This window comes from Syngnathoides biaculeatus, chromosome 6 (assembly GCF_019802595.1).
Source record: "Syngnathoides biaculeatus isolate LvHL_M chromosome 6, ASM1980259v1, whole genome shotgun sequence".
NCBI classification, from domain to species: domain Eukaryota; kingdom Metazoa; phylum Chordata; class Actinopteri; order Syngnathiformes; family Syngnathidae; genus Syngnathoides; species Syngnathoides biaculeatus.
Window position 1 is genome coordinate 18,918,863 of NC_084645.1, and position 15,736 is coordinate 18,934,598.

A 15,736-nucleotide genomic window follows, 5' to 3' on the forward strand; every position below is an offset into this window, starting at 1 on the left:
GAAACTGATTTCTATTTTAATGTGATTATTCCCATTATTTTCATTTAAAGTGAAATTCTTTGAATTTTCTACATCCCCAGCTGACGATGGTGGCTGTCATCAGTCTGCGAGCTGGCTGGTTCCGCTTCGGCACTGAGCATTCTTGCCAACAGGCAGCTCTCCTATCCCGTGCAGCTTCTTTCTTCCCAGTGTGTGTGTGACATTTCGCTCGTAACCATATGAACGAGTCGGTTTAGACGTTGGCAAAGGTGTGTTGCGGAATACGCGCTCGTCGGGTAAATATTGTTGTTTTACCTAGGGCGTATAAGGACAACGCCTCGGTTGCAACTCGTGTTTGCTAACTTATGCAGTATGACAGTCACGGTTGGCCAAGCTATCTTTTAGCAGCTGCTTAGCCACAGCCCACCGTAGCTCGACACCCATCTAACTTGACTACTTTGTAGCGTGGCTTTCTTCAGATGCAGCAGTGTTCTCAAGCGGCTAAGACATAAATGTGTACGCCAACAGAATTAATCTCTTAAGCGAAATAACTGATAAGATGTTTTGATGCTTGTGGTTGTATTCCGTGCTACCGTCGCTCGAACTGTTGCTTGGTGGGTGGCTAGCAAGCTAACACGCTAACTGTTTAGGGGTGTTTTGTCAACACCGATAGCCCTTTGGTAATTATTGTTACTCTGCCTACTTGAATTAGACCTGAGAGAATCAAAAGGATGTATCTCTAACTATGCATGTCACTGTAGATATATACAGACTGACCTGAGCATGCACAACACTGACTAGGAATATCTTTTAGGAGGATCTGTCCTAATTTTTATTGTTGTCCCTTAGTCTTCCATAGTTGTATGAGACCAGGAAGAGGACCTCTGGATCGGAGCTCTGTGATGCTTATGATGTTAAAAGAATTCAGTGCATTCACATCACTTGGCCCCTCTTGGTCTGCTAACCCACTGATGTGTTAAACCTAACTTGAAATCCCCGCTTGGAATCACTATGATCATTTGCGCTGATCCAACCCTGCCCTTTGGGACAAGAACTCCCCATAACCAACCTCATCAAATGATATGATAGTAGTTGCCTGGATCAGTTACTGTGCCTGCAGGAGCTTTGCACAGGTTCTGCTCTTGCTTTCCTCCACAAACTCTTTTCCTTCGCTGTGGGAGACCCTCGTCTGTGTGCTCACCGGCCGGGGAACCATGGGTAATAGCTGCGTGTGCCGGGAGGAGAGCGACACGGAGGACCATCACCACGGGACGTCGAGAGCGTCTCGAGGACAAGCCAGGCGGGTGGACCACAGTACGGGAACGGCCGTCGATGCAGGAGAGACTCGTAGCAGTCGTCCAAGGGACCCGGTCAGACCCCCCCGTAGGGGGCGTGGACCCCATGAGCCACGACGTAAGAAGCAGAACGTGGATGGCCTGGTGCTGGACACGCTGGCTGTCATCAGGACTCTTGTAGACAAGTAAGATAGACTTTCCTCACTGCCTCTATTGAGAAAATTGACTGCAAGCATGAACTAATATGGGCATAATGTGACAACACAATAATACCTAGCAAGCCTTCTCGCTCTTATTTCACAACAGCTAAGTAATGAACCCTAACTTAGGTATGTTACGAAAGTTTTCAAAATGCTCTTATATACAAAATGGACTATCACTAGGTCAAGTATTGGATGAATAAAATGAGCCCTACCTTGAGAGAATCAGATAAGGATTAAGGAATCTATGGCACTTTTTGTGTATAAAATTTGCTACTGTCACTGTGTGACTGAAACTTTGACATGTTGGGAGAAAAATGCCCAGATATTTCTCAGTAGTTTAGATGAGAATGTGAGTTGTGCACAACCCAGCATGTCATTTCACTGATCAATGTGGGAGCAAGCAAATCAGAAGCATTATGCCAAACTTCACAGAAATTAAGAATAATAGTGAAAAAGCACCAGAGAGTTTTATCTCATCACTGGATTGTTTGAATGTGATTTCTGATGCTGACCTCAAGGAAGATTTTTATCTTGTTCAGAACCACAGAAAATCTCAACCAAATTTAAGAATTCAATTGCTTGTTCATTGTTGGTGAATGGATTTCCCAACAATGTAATCTGAAAACAACAATTTATTACCTTGTGCAAGACAATGACAAAATGCGATTTTGGTGGACCGGACTTACCTATCAATTGTAAAGTAAGTAAATATGTACATTGTACACAAGTAGCAGACTGTGACGGTTGTGACTGTTCCCTTGTGATTAGCAAGCGGCAATAAAGTTTCCACCATTGTGTTAATTAGTAACTGATTTGGATCCAGACTACAGTATTTGTGCTTGATGTAAAATGTGAGCAGCCCAACAGTTTAATTGGCCTAATGCAGTGTTTGTTGATGATTATTGTAGTCTGTGTTATACTAATTACTCCAGATTGTTCTCACGTCTAATGTATGTGTGATTTTTGATGGCATTGGATCAGAGTGATTGTAGGTATCGGGCAAAACCCAAGGCTGCAATACCAGTTTTGGATCGGAAGTGAAAAAGTTGGATTAAGACATCCCGAGAATCTATTTAATAAAAAAAAAAAAAAAAAAAGAATTTGAGAAGGGCACTGCTTTTACAGTGTTTGAACAGATGTTTGTTTGTTTGTTGTTTGTTTGTTTTTACCAGTGACCAAGAACCACCTTACTCAATGATCACTTTACATGAGATGGCAGAGACTGGTAAGAAAATTTCCAGTTTAATTCTTTTTCATATTCATGTCTAACACAGTAATTGGTTTTTATCATGCATTAAGGTATTGAAATGAATTAAACATAAACTGAGACAGAATAAAGTTCTGCCTTCTAGAGAAACCCAGCAAGCTTTGTCGATTAAGATGTCACAGAAACACACCCTATATTTCCTGAAATAGTGGCGTCCATGATATATGTCCCATGTTGTCATCTGGTAGGTAAATGAATGCCCCCCCCAACAGCTCTAAGATTAAAAAAAGAAAGTCTTGGTGTTATGTAGCATGAAACTTTCCTTTGATAAAAAGATTCCAAATACTTCAACATAAAACATATACCTGAAAAGGTGATTCCAATTTGTGAAAAGCTAAATTCCAAGACGATATAATGACATGATTTATTCGTGAAAAATGATTTAAAAATATGTAATTGTAAAATGCATTTGTACAAATCGCTCTTCCCCACAATAAAGGTCATAGATAACACCTCATAGACTCTGCAGTTTAGTATATTAATGCCTGCAATGAGGAGCCTGTGTCCACTTGGTTTGAATTTTGCAAACTGCTCTGGTTTTTAATGGTTTTGTATATATTTTCAGGTTAGTGCATGTGCATTTACTGTCATGCACATATCGTCAATTGTTATGGTTCTGTGCTGTGTGTGTGAGCAATTTGTGTTATATATGTGGTGTTTGATAAGTGTGCTTATTCACAACAATCTCTGGGTTTTAGCCTTCAGATAAGAAGCCCCGAAGGCAGCACTATTGCTTGTCAATGAGCTACCAGTCACTCTTTCTAGCATATGATGCCTTGAATTATTCATAGGCACTTGTCAACGCTCTTTAGTTTTTGAAACAAAGGATGTGAATTGTTTTCCTTCATAGCTTGCCGACTTGGCATTTTTTTCTGTCTGCAGTAATGCAAGTGAGTGGCACTCAGAAACACACAGGCATCTGCCAAGACTGCTCAATTCTACTTCGGAACTGTACCAAACTCATTCACCCTAGTCTAAAGTGCTGATGAGGTGTATATATTCAGATTAAACATTGAGCTATCAAGGAAAAAAACCCTGGATATTGCACGAAAAATGTCATGCTCCTTGGCCCGCACCCCAAATGACAAGAAAGCCACGTGACCTCACACATCTTCCATTGGGCTTTGTGAGCACAATTACTATATTAACACAAGATTAGCCAGCCTGGCTGATTGTCATCCCTATTGGGCAGCCATGTAAGGAATATCATCATTAACATTTAGGCAACGGTGCACTACTTTTGTTTACGTTTAAGATTAATAACCACAGCTTTCATGTATTGTAGTATTTGCACATTTGAAGTTTGCTAAAGAGGACTTGGCTCTTCCACAGTACAGCAAAATATTTTGTGGACAGGAGAACCCAAAGTTTAATTGTTTGAGAGGAATGCACAATGCCAAGTGTGGAAGAAAAATGGTGCTGCACACCAACATCAAAACCTTATCCCAACTGTGAATGAAGGTGCTCAGGGCCTGTACAGCTTTCTATCGTCAATGGTAAAATGAATTCACAAGTTTAGCATGATAATATGTCCAACAGTTCAAGGTCAAAAGAGGATGGGTCTTGCAACAAGAGACCTAAAACAGAGGAAAATCAAAAATAGAATTGTTTTGGAAGAAAATATGCATCCTGGACTGGCCGAGTCAATGTGACCTCTACCCGATTGAGATACTGTGGCATAACCTCAAGGAAGATATTCATAGCAGACATCCCAGTAATACCCTTGACCTGTCACAGGTTTGTAAAGAGGAATAGTCCAAAAATTAATCCTGATCCTTCCCCTGTCTGATCCACAACTGCAGGAAACGTTTGGCTGAGGTTGTTGCCAAAGAAGGGTCAACCAGTTATTTAATCGGCATGTTCACTTAGTTTGTCCTTCCTAATCTTTGAATATGATTTTCAATTAAAAGATGAAACACATTTTTTGTGTGGTATTACTGTCTTGTGATCTAGAGCATTTACCATGGTGAACTACATTTTTTTAACCCTTTAAGTAGAAATGTAAGAAATTCCAAAGAGTTGAAATGCTTTTTCATCCCAGTGTGTCTCTTGAGGTTTTCATGATGAAAAAGAGAACACCACAAGCCCAAAATAATGCTCTGTGGTGCACCTGTTTTTCCGATAGAAAAGCTTGAGTTAGTCTCTTCGGTGTGCTTTAGGGGCACATCAACAAGGATGCATATTCTGACCAGAACCTCATGTTCATCTTGTCTTTATTCTCTCCTAGATGACGGCTGGCTGGAAGTTGTTCAGTCTCTCATTCGAGTGATCCCGTTAGAGGATCCACTTGGCCCTGCAGTCATCACCCTTCTATTGGATGAATGTCCCCTGCCCACTAAGGTTAGAAACTTGGGAATTTACTAGTGGTGGCTTACCCTTTAAATGCTGGCACGATAGACTACTGGTTAGCACATCTGCCACAGTTTTGAGGAGTGGGGTTCAAATCCTGGCCTGTGTTGAGTTCGCATGTTCTCCCCGTGCCTGTGTGGGTTTTCTCTGGGATTTCCGGTTTCCTTCCAAATCCCCAAAAGATGCATAGTAGGTGGATTGAAGACTTTTAATTCCCCGTAGGTGTGACTGTGCGCATGAACGGTTGTTTATATGTGCCCTTCGAATGGCTGGCGAACATTTCAGGGCGTACCAGGCCACTTGCCCGAAGATAGCTAGGATAAGCTCCGGCATTCCCGCGACCTTTGTGAGAATAAAGTGGTATGGAAAATGAAACACAAGACACCCATTGCATCTGGAAGCTGAAAATCTCTCAAATCTTGACCATTTTGAAGGCTGATTACATCCATTTTCTTTGCTGCTTATCCTCACAAGGTTCGTGACAGTGCTGGAGCCTATCCCAGCTGTCAATAGGCAGGAGGCAGGGTACACCCTAAACTGATTGCCAATCGGAGGGCACATAGAGACAGACAACAGTCGCACTCACCATCACACCTAGGGGCAATTTAGAGTGTCTAATTAATGTTGCATGTTTTTGGGATGTGGGAGGAAACCAGAGTACTCGGAGAAAACCCACGCAGCCACGGGGAGAACATGCAAACTCCACACGGAGGGCCGGGATTGAACCTGGGTCCTCGGAACTGTGAGGCCAACGGGGATGGTTTCATACACTTTGCAATGTTATTTATTCATTTACATTTGTCCAGGATGTTAACAATATTCTTCTGTGGTTTGTCAACTTTACAACACATATTTGAGCGACTTTAGTGGTTCTTTAACTTAGTTCGTGTTGTCATTAGGATGCTCTCCAGAAGCTTTCCGACATGCTGAGTCTGAGTGCATCTGTGGCCCAACGGGATGCGCTGAGCCCTGCCAAACACAGAAACACCACAGCCGTCCTTGGATGTCTGGCTGAGAAACTGGCTGGTACATTGACACAGTTGAATCTTTGTCTTTTTCCACTGACATGATTAGCACCTGTCAGCTTGGTAATTTTATGTCTTCTCTCCCAAGGACCAGCCAGTATTGGACTGTTGAACCCTGGAACTCTTGAGTATCTCCTAGAGAGCATGGTGAGCAAATAAATAAATAAATCATTGCCTGGTTTTACAATGTTGCAATGTCGACTTTAAAATGTTACATAAAAACATGATTCAAATTATTCTTGGTTTTGGTAGGAAACACACTTCGGCAAAAGTAAACAATTAAACCAGTTCTGCACAGTGATAGCAAATGCTTGGTTAGCTTTCTTTTTGTCTCTGCTAAACAAGTCCTTCCCGAGAGAAAAACACTATGTAGAACTATAAAAAGCCTCCTAATGTCACAAGTTGTTTAGGTAATTTGGAATTATGTAAATGCTGAATTTTATGTACTCCCTATCCAAGAGCTCTGAGGCGCACCCCACTGTCATGCTGTTTGCTCTGATTGCCTTGGAGAAGTTCTCGCAGACCAGTAAGTTGATTTGGTAGCTTGGAGATAGAATGTAATGGGTAGATCTTTGTAATATCTGACTAAGAGCAACATTATTTTTTTCTCGACCTCAGGTGAGAACAAGCTAACAGTATCCGAGTCTTGTATAAGCAAGAGACTGGCTGTTCTGGAATCGTGGGCAGAGCACTCCGACTACCTAAAGAGGCAGGTCGGATTCTGCTCACAGTGGAGCTTGGACAACTTGTGTGAGTAGGGCCGTGTATTCGACAAGCTCTTTTAAATTGATTTTGTGTGAGTGAATCACTGAAGAGGACGATGTGCTGCTCCTCTTCTCTGACCAGTCCTGAAGGAAGGTCGTCAGTTCACCTACGAAAAGGTCAACCTCACTCATATCAACGCTATGCTCAACAGCAACGACGTCAGCGAGTACCTCAAGATTTCCCCGAGTGGATTAGAGGTCAGTGTATCTGAAATGAAACGTGTTTTTTTCTTTTAATTATCTGTAACGTCGCATGACCAAACCCAAAAAACAAAGTGGACTCCTCTGGTATGTTTCGATAACTCTCATAACTATGGGTGATGACATGATGGCTTGAACCAAAACATACTAAAATTTTGTTCAAATCATACAATTTTAGTGCTTACACTTGTTTTTTACATCTACTTATTCTTGAAAAAAAAACTTTTAGGGTGTATTTCATCTTTATGGCAGTAAAAATTTAGCTTGAATTACTTCTGCAGTGTACTAATTGACCTTTCCGACTGGTGATATTCAGCTCCGCCCCCCTTAGCTACAGTTGCCATGCCCCACAATCTTCCAAAATGGCGACTGAACATAACAGGTTTGAACTGGATTCTCTATCGCATATTCCAGATCATATTGGGGTATGTTTTTTGCTAAATCCGTCAGACTTGTCCAAGAGAGTTCTACAGAGAGGTTTCAATTATTTCACGCATGGATATGTATGTGGAATTGAGATTTTGGACGGAGCAGGACGCAATGTCAGAGTTACAGCGAAACGTTGGAGATCGATGCAAAAAAGTTTGAAGCCTCACAAACTCCATATTGAAATCCAACAGGATAAAATAGTGGAATTGTACTGCGCATGTAAAGCAGCGTGAGTACTTTTTACTTGGAAAGATCACAAGTAATATCATTGTTGTCTTGATAAGTGAGTGGGTGTATTCATTTGACTTGGCTCATAATCAAACCCAGTGCTCTGTCTTAAAAGTCTGAGGTGATACAAATTGGCAAATAGACATTTCTCTTGCATGTCATGGCGCATTTACGTATCACTAACCCGACTCTTCGGCATAAAACATGACACACTTCATTCAGCAGGTCAGTGATACACTAACAAAGTGTAAGTTACTCTCCTGTAATGTATAAAGCACTGATAATAATGAAATCAAACTCCAAGATACTTCTCACTCACTTACCTTCAAATATACAGCCTTGTGTTTGTTGATATTGTCCACACTTAGTTGTACGTGTGTTCTTCCGCGAGCCTTAATCCATCGTAGACACTTCGTCAACTGTGTTTTAGGCTTTGGAAAATGAATCAACCGGGCCCCTTGTAACCTACCCGGATATCTTTCGTCAGAGTTGCACGTTCCCCAAGCACATCTGAGGACTATTTTGTTGGTAACATTAACTTTTCCAAGCGCACGCCAGCATTGCTTGTGGGACATGACAACAAGAGGGGCGAGTCAAGCCAAGGGTTAAGACAATGCGGCTATCTGATTGGCCATTATTGTACAAGAGATTGACAGGTCGGAAAGGTTCATTGCACTTTTCGTTTGTGTTTAAACTAAATCAAATCGTCTGATATGGATTAGATGAAATTCCAAATCTTCATCTAAATGTGAACCAATATCCCATTTTTTTTTTTTTTTCCCCCTTCCACAGGCCCGCTGCGATGCATCTTCCTTCGAGAGTGTGCGTTGTACATTCTGTGTGGATTCAGGCGTGTGGTACTATGAGGTGATAGTCATTACATCAGGTGTGATGCAGATCGGATGGGCCACCAAGGACAGCAAGTTCCTCAACCATGTACTCATTCTTTTCTGCTAGCTCTCCAGCTATTTCTCATGTCGTCTGTTTCTGCAAGTGTTTTACATTGGCCAACATGTGTTGCAGGAGGGTTACGGGATTGGCGATGACGAATACTCTTGCGCTTATGATGGCTGCAGGCAGCTCATCTGGTACAATGCTCGCAGTAAACCTCATGCTCACCCCTGCTGGAAGGAGGGTATGAATTTTGAAATAACTGAAGATGTGTTTTACATTTTAGGTTGTCTTGTCACAACCACGCTGGCACAATGGCAATATTATAGTTGTATTTTGTCCTTAGTGACCGCCAGACGGAGATGTTGAAAGCACAGAATATCCCCTTCGAGTAGTTCAATTATGCTTTCCAAAAAAGCCCCAGTGACCCGGAATGTGTATAAGTTTCTGTGTCACATAGGGCTCAATTCCGCTTTTCTTCTTACGTCCCTTTTCGAATACTACTGGGGGAGCGGGCAGGACAGAGTGCTTTGCTCAGCCCACATTTCATAGTTCTGGATTTTCTACGATCACTCCATGATAGAAGTCTGCCTCCATCTTATTAGTGGTCTGTGTGGTTGTGATTTTAGCCCGAGACGCCTTGGTAAATAATAGCATGGTGGGGAGCCGCGACCCATGTCGTCGTTGCGCATGGGCGAGCCCCATTGCGGGAGCTGCGCTTATTGCTGCATGTCTTGTGCTTACCTCCCTTTTAAGCCCCCTGGCAAGGTGCTTAGTTGCAGTGGGTTTCAGCTGAGGCCGTGTCCTTGGCTTTCAGTACCGCCATTTTGCGTTTAGGAGGGATGAAAGAGAATGAAAGTTACATACATTTTTAGGAATCCCACGTTCTCGAACTGCACATGGGCAAAATAATGATTCAATGCTTTTAGCGCTGCCATTTGGTGTTCATTCAGGATTTATTGAACTGTAATTGAAAATATAACTTTCATTTTCCTTTGACCTGCTCTAATGGTGGCCCTTTGATGTAGGAGATGCAATTGGCTTCCTGCTGGACCTCAGCAGAAAGCAGATGATCTTCTATCTGAATGGACACCAGCTGCCACCAGAGAAACAGGTCTTCTCTTCCGCTACGTAAGTTCACACTTTCTTTTCAGTCTATTATTTCTGCTCTCCCAAATAATCTTTTTCCCCCGCTCTTATGGTCTGTCAGGTCTGGGTTCTTTGCAGCAGCCAGTTTCATGTCATACCAGCAGTGTGAGTTTAACTTTGGCGCCAAGCCTTTCCGCCACCCTCCCTCGGTCAAGTTCAGCACCTTTAACGACTTTGCTTCACTGCTACCCAGTGAAAAGATCATCCTACCAAGGTACGATGAAGATGGGCATTTTTTGGGCAGTCTTTTGTCATAATTTTACAAAGCAAGGGCGTAAGAACGATTATGATTTACTTACAAGGTTTTAAACATTATCAGCCTTCATCTGATGATGTCAAACTTCATCGCATTACTTTATTCATCCTGACAGAATTGTATCGACTAGATATGTTAAATTTAATGTATCAGAAAGAACAATATTACAAGGTTTTTTTAACTGTAGGCAGGGCTAGTTTATTAATTTTATATTAACAATGGCGGCATGGCAGCCATCTGTTTTATCACATCTGCGTTAAAGTTCTGAGGACCTGGTTCCTAATCCAGCCTTGGCTCTGTGGAGTTTGCATGTTGTCCCTGTGTCTGGGTGTTTTTTCTCCGGATACTCCAGACTCCTTGCAGATCTCAAAAACATGCATGGTAGGTGAATTGAAGATTCTTAATTGCCCGTAGGTGTGAATGTGAGTGTGAATGCCTGTTTGTTTACATTTGCCCTGCGATTTTCTGGTAACCAGTTCAAAGGTGTACACCATTTCTAGCCTAAAGCTAGCTGGGATAGGCTCCGGCATGGCTGAGGATAAGTGTAATGGGAAATAAATAGATAGATAGACATTTTAACAATGCTCCCACCTGGGTGTCATTAAGTTAGAGTGAACTGTACAATCTGTTGACACCACACCTTCAAATACTCTACAGATTTTTATGATTGACTTTAACATTTTAAGGTCATAAAATCGCAGGTCAGAAAGTGGTTAAACCACCTTCACAGCTATCTGGATAAATATTTTGTTTAGCTTGTTATAAGTAAAAGCGCGACCCCACTGCCATTATGAAACTTTTTTTTTTATAATGAAAAAAATGTATATGCTCTAGTGTGGGATAAAATAATCATTTTAGATTTGGTTAGTATTTCAATGTGAAGATGTTGAATACTGGAAAAGCTTGAAACTTAATAAAATGACCCAAAAAGCACAATGGGCCTGTCGAAGAGATATGAAAATCGTTGGTTAGATGTATAGGTAGTTTTGCCTTCGATGCATTCCACTCTCTTTTATGAAAATTCAAACATTAAAATACTAAGTGGGTGACTATTAGACCAATGAGTCATTGCAGTTGTAACGCTCAGTCATCACGGAAAACATGTTGAAACACCATTTTCTATGCTTGTGTTTTATCTAGACATCGACGTTTGGCTTTACTGAAACAAGTTAGCATCCGGGACAACTGCTGCACACTGTGCTGTGACGTCATGGCTGACACAGAGCTGCGACCATGTGGGCATGGGTACGCAAAGTGTGCATTTTTACTTTCGAAAGTGTGCACATTCAAGAGAACCTTATGAGACTCAGTTCAACTACTAAAATGTTTTATTGTCTAAATGCTCAGCTTTGTCTATTTTTTTGACCTTTTATATTATGTATACACTTTTGTCCTACTATCCATCCACCCATCCCAAAATGTTAATTCCCTATCCTTCCAGTTCTGTTTTCACTTTGTAAAAATGGTTTCAAAATTTGAACATCTTTTCACTGAATGTTGGTCTGATAACTGAGCAAATGACAGAAATTTTTATCTGACAGTTTCTGTGGCTGTTCTTTTTTCCAGGGGTATGTGCATGGAGTGTGCCTTACAGTTAGAAACGTGTCCCCTGTGTCGCCAAGACATCCAGACTCGCGTCAGACTCATTGCACATGTCTCCTGACACTCCTCGTGTAAGGAGAGACGCACAAGCCCTACTGCCACCTCCACCTCCAAGTTCCTCTGGCCCGGCCAGCTTGGAGGATGGTGCTGCAGTGAACGTACCAGAATTATGCCTTCTGGTCAGAGGAGGTCTTGGTGGAGGGGTGATAATAGGAAAGAGAGGAGCTGAGAGGATCGGAGCCCAAACACAGCAGAACTCCCATTTAATGACACCTCTGCTTGTGTTCTTCTGAGCTGAAGCAAGACAAGAATCCTGAACTTTTCACACTCTAAAGGAGGGAGTCAAAACAAAGTAATCAGATTACATCAAACCTATCATCTGTAAAACTACGTTAGCGGATCTCCTTTCACAAATGAAGATAGCGCCTGTTTAGAGGGCACTGCTTTGGGATCTGCTAGAGCACGGTAGTAGTAAGTCGCAAATAAAATTTGAACCCTAAGGTACAGAGAAATGTGATATATTTCACTTTTATATGACTGGGTGTAAATCTGCAGTTTGTGTTCTCAAGGTAGCATTATCCTTGTCTTTTCTCCGTGTTGTACTAAAAGCCCTCGGTTAATGTCACTTGCTCTGCTGAGCTTTGACCCAGTATGTGGAATTTCCACAAATCAGGACTATCTGATGCATTATTCTGATAAAAATGTTCGAAAACCAAAAACATGCAGGACTCATTTGTTTACAAATACCTCATTTATTTTACAAAGGCAAAGGTTAAATTATCCAGTCTGACCAGAAAAATGTACATTGCTGCCAATGAGCAACCTTAAATAGAGGACTCTACTGATTTTAAAGTCTCTGCTTGCTTTTGCTTTATTTCAAGTCTTAGATTATTCTTTGCGTGCAGTGATTTTAGTAAGGACCACAAGTACATAAAAAAGGAGTAATCGGGGCCCATTTGTCCCCAACAAAGTAGTTGCTAGTAAATAAAGGCGAACCATCAGAGTCTTCAGTTTGACCTACAAGTGTGGCACGTTCCCACAAGTAAATATCTTAATTTCTACTTGAGAGGAGTTTACAGTTAAAAAGAAGTCACGTTAAAAGGGGTATTATAACTAGACAGTAGTACATGATAAATATTATCTGGCCGTCTCTGGCCTCGTGGCTCTCATTTCATCTTCCTGAAAGAAAACACAGCGCCTGAAATAAAACAACCAATTCGAGACAGAAGGCGTGACTTGGGAAGTTGCAATAATTGGCTGCATACTCGTCGGCACATCCATTGCGGACGTACCCTTGTTACTTTGTTCCCCATTAAAAGCACCCTTTGAACTGAAGTTTTCTTGTTTACATGTCAGCACGAGTGTGCGACAAATGACTCACCTTCAAGTCATACCTTCCCCTTTAATTGGCTATGTAAAGACATCTGTCTTTCCAACCACAAATATGTGATTGGATATAACAAAATGGAAATTGAAAAAAAATTCCAGGGATGGCATTGTAGTGATTAAATGGTTCGAAGACTAATGTGAAAGTATCCCCCTAGTCTTTCTCGAGAAGATTTGGTGGCACCCGTTTGTAACTGTATTTATTTTTATGGCACTATTAGTCTGCTTGTTTACATAACTTCCGAAACTGCTGTATCATCCTGGTTACAAGCAGTTGTGACTGCTTCCGACTGACCCATTGCATTGGATATCCTGTTTTCTCTCTGACTTACTGTCCACTTTTACTTGAAGCATCACGGCTTGGCTTAGTTTTCGAGGATGATTCTCTCAGTGACTTATCTAAAGATGTGGTTCAATTGTTCATAAAAGCAACACGTATCCACCATTTGCATGAACTAGAGCTGTAAAACTAAAGTATACTGGGAGGACTTCTGAAGACTTGAATTTACTGAGGCAAATGCTTGTCTACTTTCTGTTTGCTGATTTGGAGCACCTTATAAAGAACAGCTGAGAGGATTCATTGTATGGCTGGAGACAAAATTCAGGATAAAATTGTGAAATGTTTTGGAAAATGAACTGAGGAATTTAGCCCCAGAATTCCCAAAGATGTGATTCATCAAAGAATTGTTGTATCCTGGATTGTGCTATTTGTAATAAATGTATGTTCATGTGATGTTTGTGACGAGGTATTCCTTTATGTCGTTAGATCATTTGTTCATTGTCAGTTTTGCACTTTTGTAACCATATGAAGTGTCCTGTACATGCTGTTTCTGCACCACGCGTCTGAGCACCCACTGCACCCTGTCAAGAACCTGGTTTGGACTCAGGACGGTGCACCGGGCCCACCAACGTGCCTTGAAAACTGACCACCCAAAGCAGGGTGCAGGGAGCCAATGCCACCTCTCCAGCAACCACCCCACAGGTCCTGGCACCAAGCCGCTCCCCGGCCACAGGGCATGAGAGGGAACCCCCCATCCCAAGCACTCGGGCACTGCCAAACCCTTCCACCCCCTAGGCCTGCTGCCCTCCTTTGACGTGTATGTAGTCCATTAAAAATATGGGGATGAATTTGTGTAATGCATTAAAATTTGGGGGAGCAGGCAGGATGGAGGATTCCCAGCCTCAAGACTGGGAATCAGCACTGACATAGTGAAACCTGGTCCAACACCCACACTCTCCCAACGCTACACCAGCCCCCCCAAGAAATGCCAAATATGTGTGTGCCCAGATATGACCAGTGGAAGTGAATATTTACAGTGAAAGTTGTGCGTGTGTGGTAAGTGAGTGATAAAGAGGCATGGGTCCTGCAGGTCAGGCCTATCTGGTGGGACAACCACCGGGAGAGAGGAACCCCCCTCCTTGTGCAAGAGAAGGTATTTGCTTAACAAACTGGCGGTTCAAGGTTGCCTGAAATGTTTTTGTTTTGTGTTTTAATTGCTGCATTTAATTAATTGTGTAGAAGTAAGTTCCCTCCTATTTGAAATTCTTGGAAGTTAATTATGTGTCATAGAAGTATTATTGTTAAATAGTTGTAGGCGGTAAATAGCAATATGTTCCCATATGCTAAAGTAATGGGATATGTTGTTAATTTCAAAATCTGGATTGTGCTATATTTGGCAGAGGATACTGGGAGCTAATTGAGATGTCATAGTTTCAAGACTTTTCCACCATGCCGTGAAGGTGGATGTGATTATTGGGTTCTTGAAACATTTACTTGTGAAAATAAATGGGAGTTTTGAAAGTTTTATGTTGTTGTAGTCTAATTGTTCTAATTCTAGCCGAGAATGATGCTCCTCATTGTGGTGCCTCCTTTTGATCAGGTAATCCTCTTAATTTTTACCATGCTATCTTTCAGTTTGGAGATATCAAATTGTACTGACCTATCGGGAGCTGCACACTCTTCTCATTGCACTGTCTGGATTGTGACTGGGCAAACAAGTCATGCAGTTGTGGATGACTCCAATCATATTCAGCTGGCAGGTCTTACTACTACAGCTAATCAGTGGAATTTTTCATATCTGGAATATCTGTGTAAAAAAAAAATGCATCTACTAGGAAAAAAAACTGACTGCAATTTTTGAATCAGAATAAAAATCTAACTCAAGAGAATCTTTTTTTCCCAAATGATGATGATGATACAACTACTACTATAAATAATAATAATAATAATAACAAAAATTGCACTTAGGCGTGATTGTGAGTGCGACTGTTGTCTGTCTCCATCTGCCCTGGGATTTCCTGGCAACCAGATCAGGGTGTACCCTACCTCCTGTGACCCTTGTGAGGATAAGCAGCTCAGAAAATGGATGGATAATAACAATAATAATAATAATAATTTGTAGTAGTAGTATTATTATTAAAATAATACATTTATATCCATATAATTCTTGTAAGAAACCATTAATATGATTCGTCATTTCTTCTGGTAGCCCTTCGTATTAAACAATAACAAGTAGCTCACTGTCAAAAAGGTTTGCGACCCTGAATCAACCTGTGGTTACATAAATAAATTTCTGAGTACCTGTACTAGTCCGGTGCTGTGTATGAACGCAGTAGTTTTGGGGTCTTTTAGATTTTGTTCAGTCCTGTGAGATTGTTTTAATGTAAAAGATGTCTGTCTTAAATAAAGATGGGAAGACTCCAATCTGAAAA

At 41.5% G+C, this 15,736-nt stretch overlaps 1 protein-coding gene across 4 annotated transcripts; it reads left to right on the plus strand.

The window, feature by feature from the left end:
- The first annotated feature begins 80 nt into the window (after positions 1 to 80).
- On the plus strand, positions 81 to 12,687 carry rspry1 (ring finger and SPRY domain containing 1). Of its 4 annotated transcripts, none has more exons than XM_061823417.1 (15): positions 81 to 275; positions 829 to 1,459; positions 2,650 to 2,702; positions 4,972 to 5,084; positions 5,993 to 6,119; positions 6,207 to 6,265; positions 6,578 to 6,644; positions 6,737 to 6,868; positions 6,965 to 7,080; positions 8,533 to 8,676; positions 8,764 to 8,875; positions 9,660 to 9,762; positions 9,842 to 9,994; positions 11,177 to 11,281; positions 11,603 to 12,687. In XM_061823417.1, exons 2-15 carry the CDS (start codon positions 1,062 to 1,064, stop codon positions 11,697 to 11,699), a joined length of 1,779 nt encoding a protein of 592 aa, XP_061679401.1. In that variant the 5' UTR covers positions 81 to 275; positions 829 to 1,061; the 3' UTR covers positions 11,700 to 12,687. The 4 variants fall into 4 exon arrangements, with proteins under 4 accessions (XP_061679401.1, XP_061679402.1, XP_061679403.1 ...); XM_061823418.1 differs by having other exon boundaries at positions 81 to 248; XM_061823419.1 differs by having other exon boundaries at positions 86 to 190.
- Positions 12,688 to 15,736: the final 3,049 nt, after the last annotated feature.

Excerpts from the sequence above, each read along its gene's own strand:
- rspry1 (XM_061823417.1), top strand. The coding sequence starts at position 1,062 with ATGATAGTAGTTGCCTGGATCAGTTACTGTGCCTGCAGGAGCTTTGCA. Across the intron at positions 6,266-6,577 it reads AGTATCTCCTAGAGAGCATG|AGCTCTGAGGCGCACCCCAC; the intron begins GTGAGCAAATAA and ends TCCCTATCCAAG. Across the intron at positions 6,869-6,964 it reads GTGGAGCTTGGACAACTTGT|TCCTGAAGGAAGGTCGTCAG; the intron begins GTGAGTAGGGCC and ends TTCTCTGACCAG.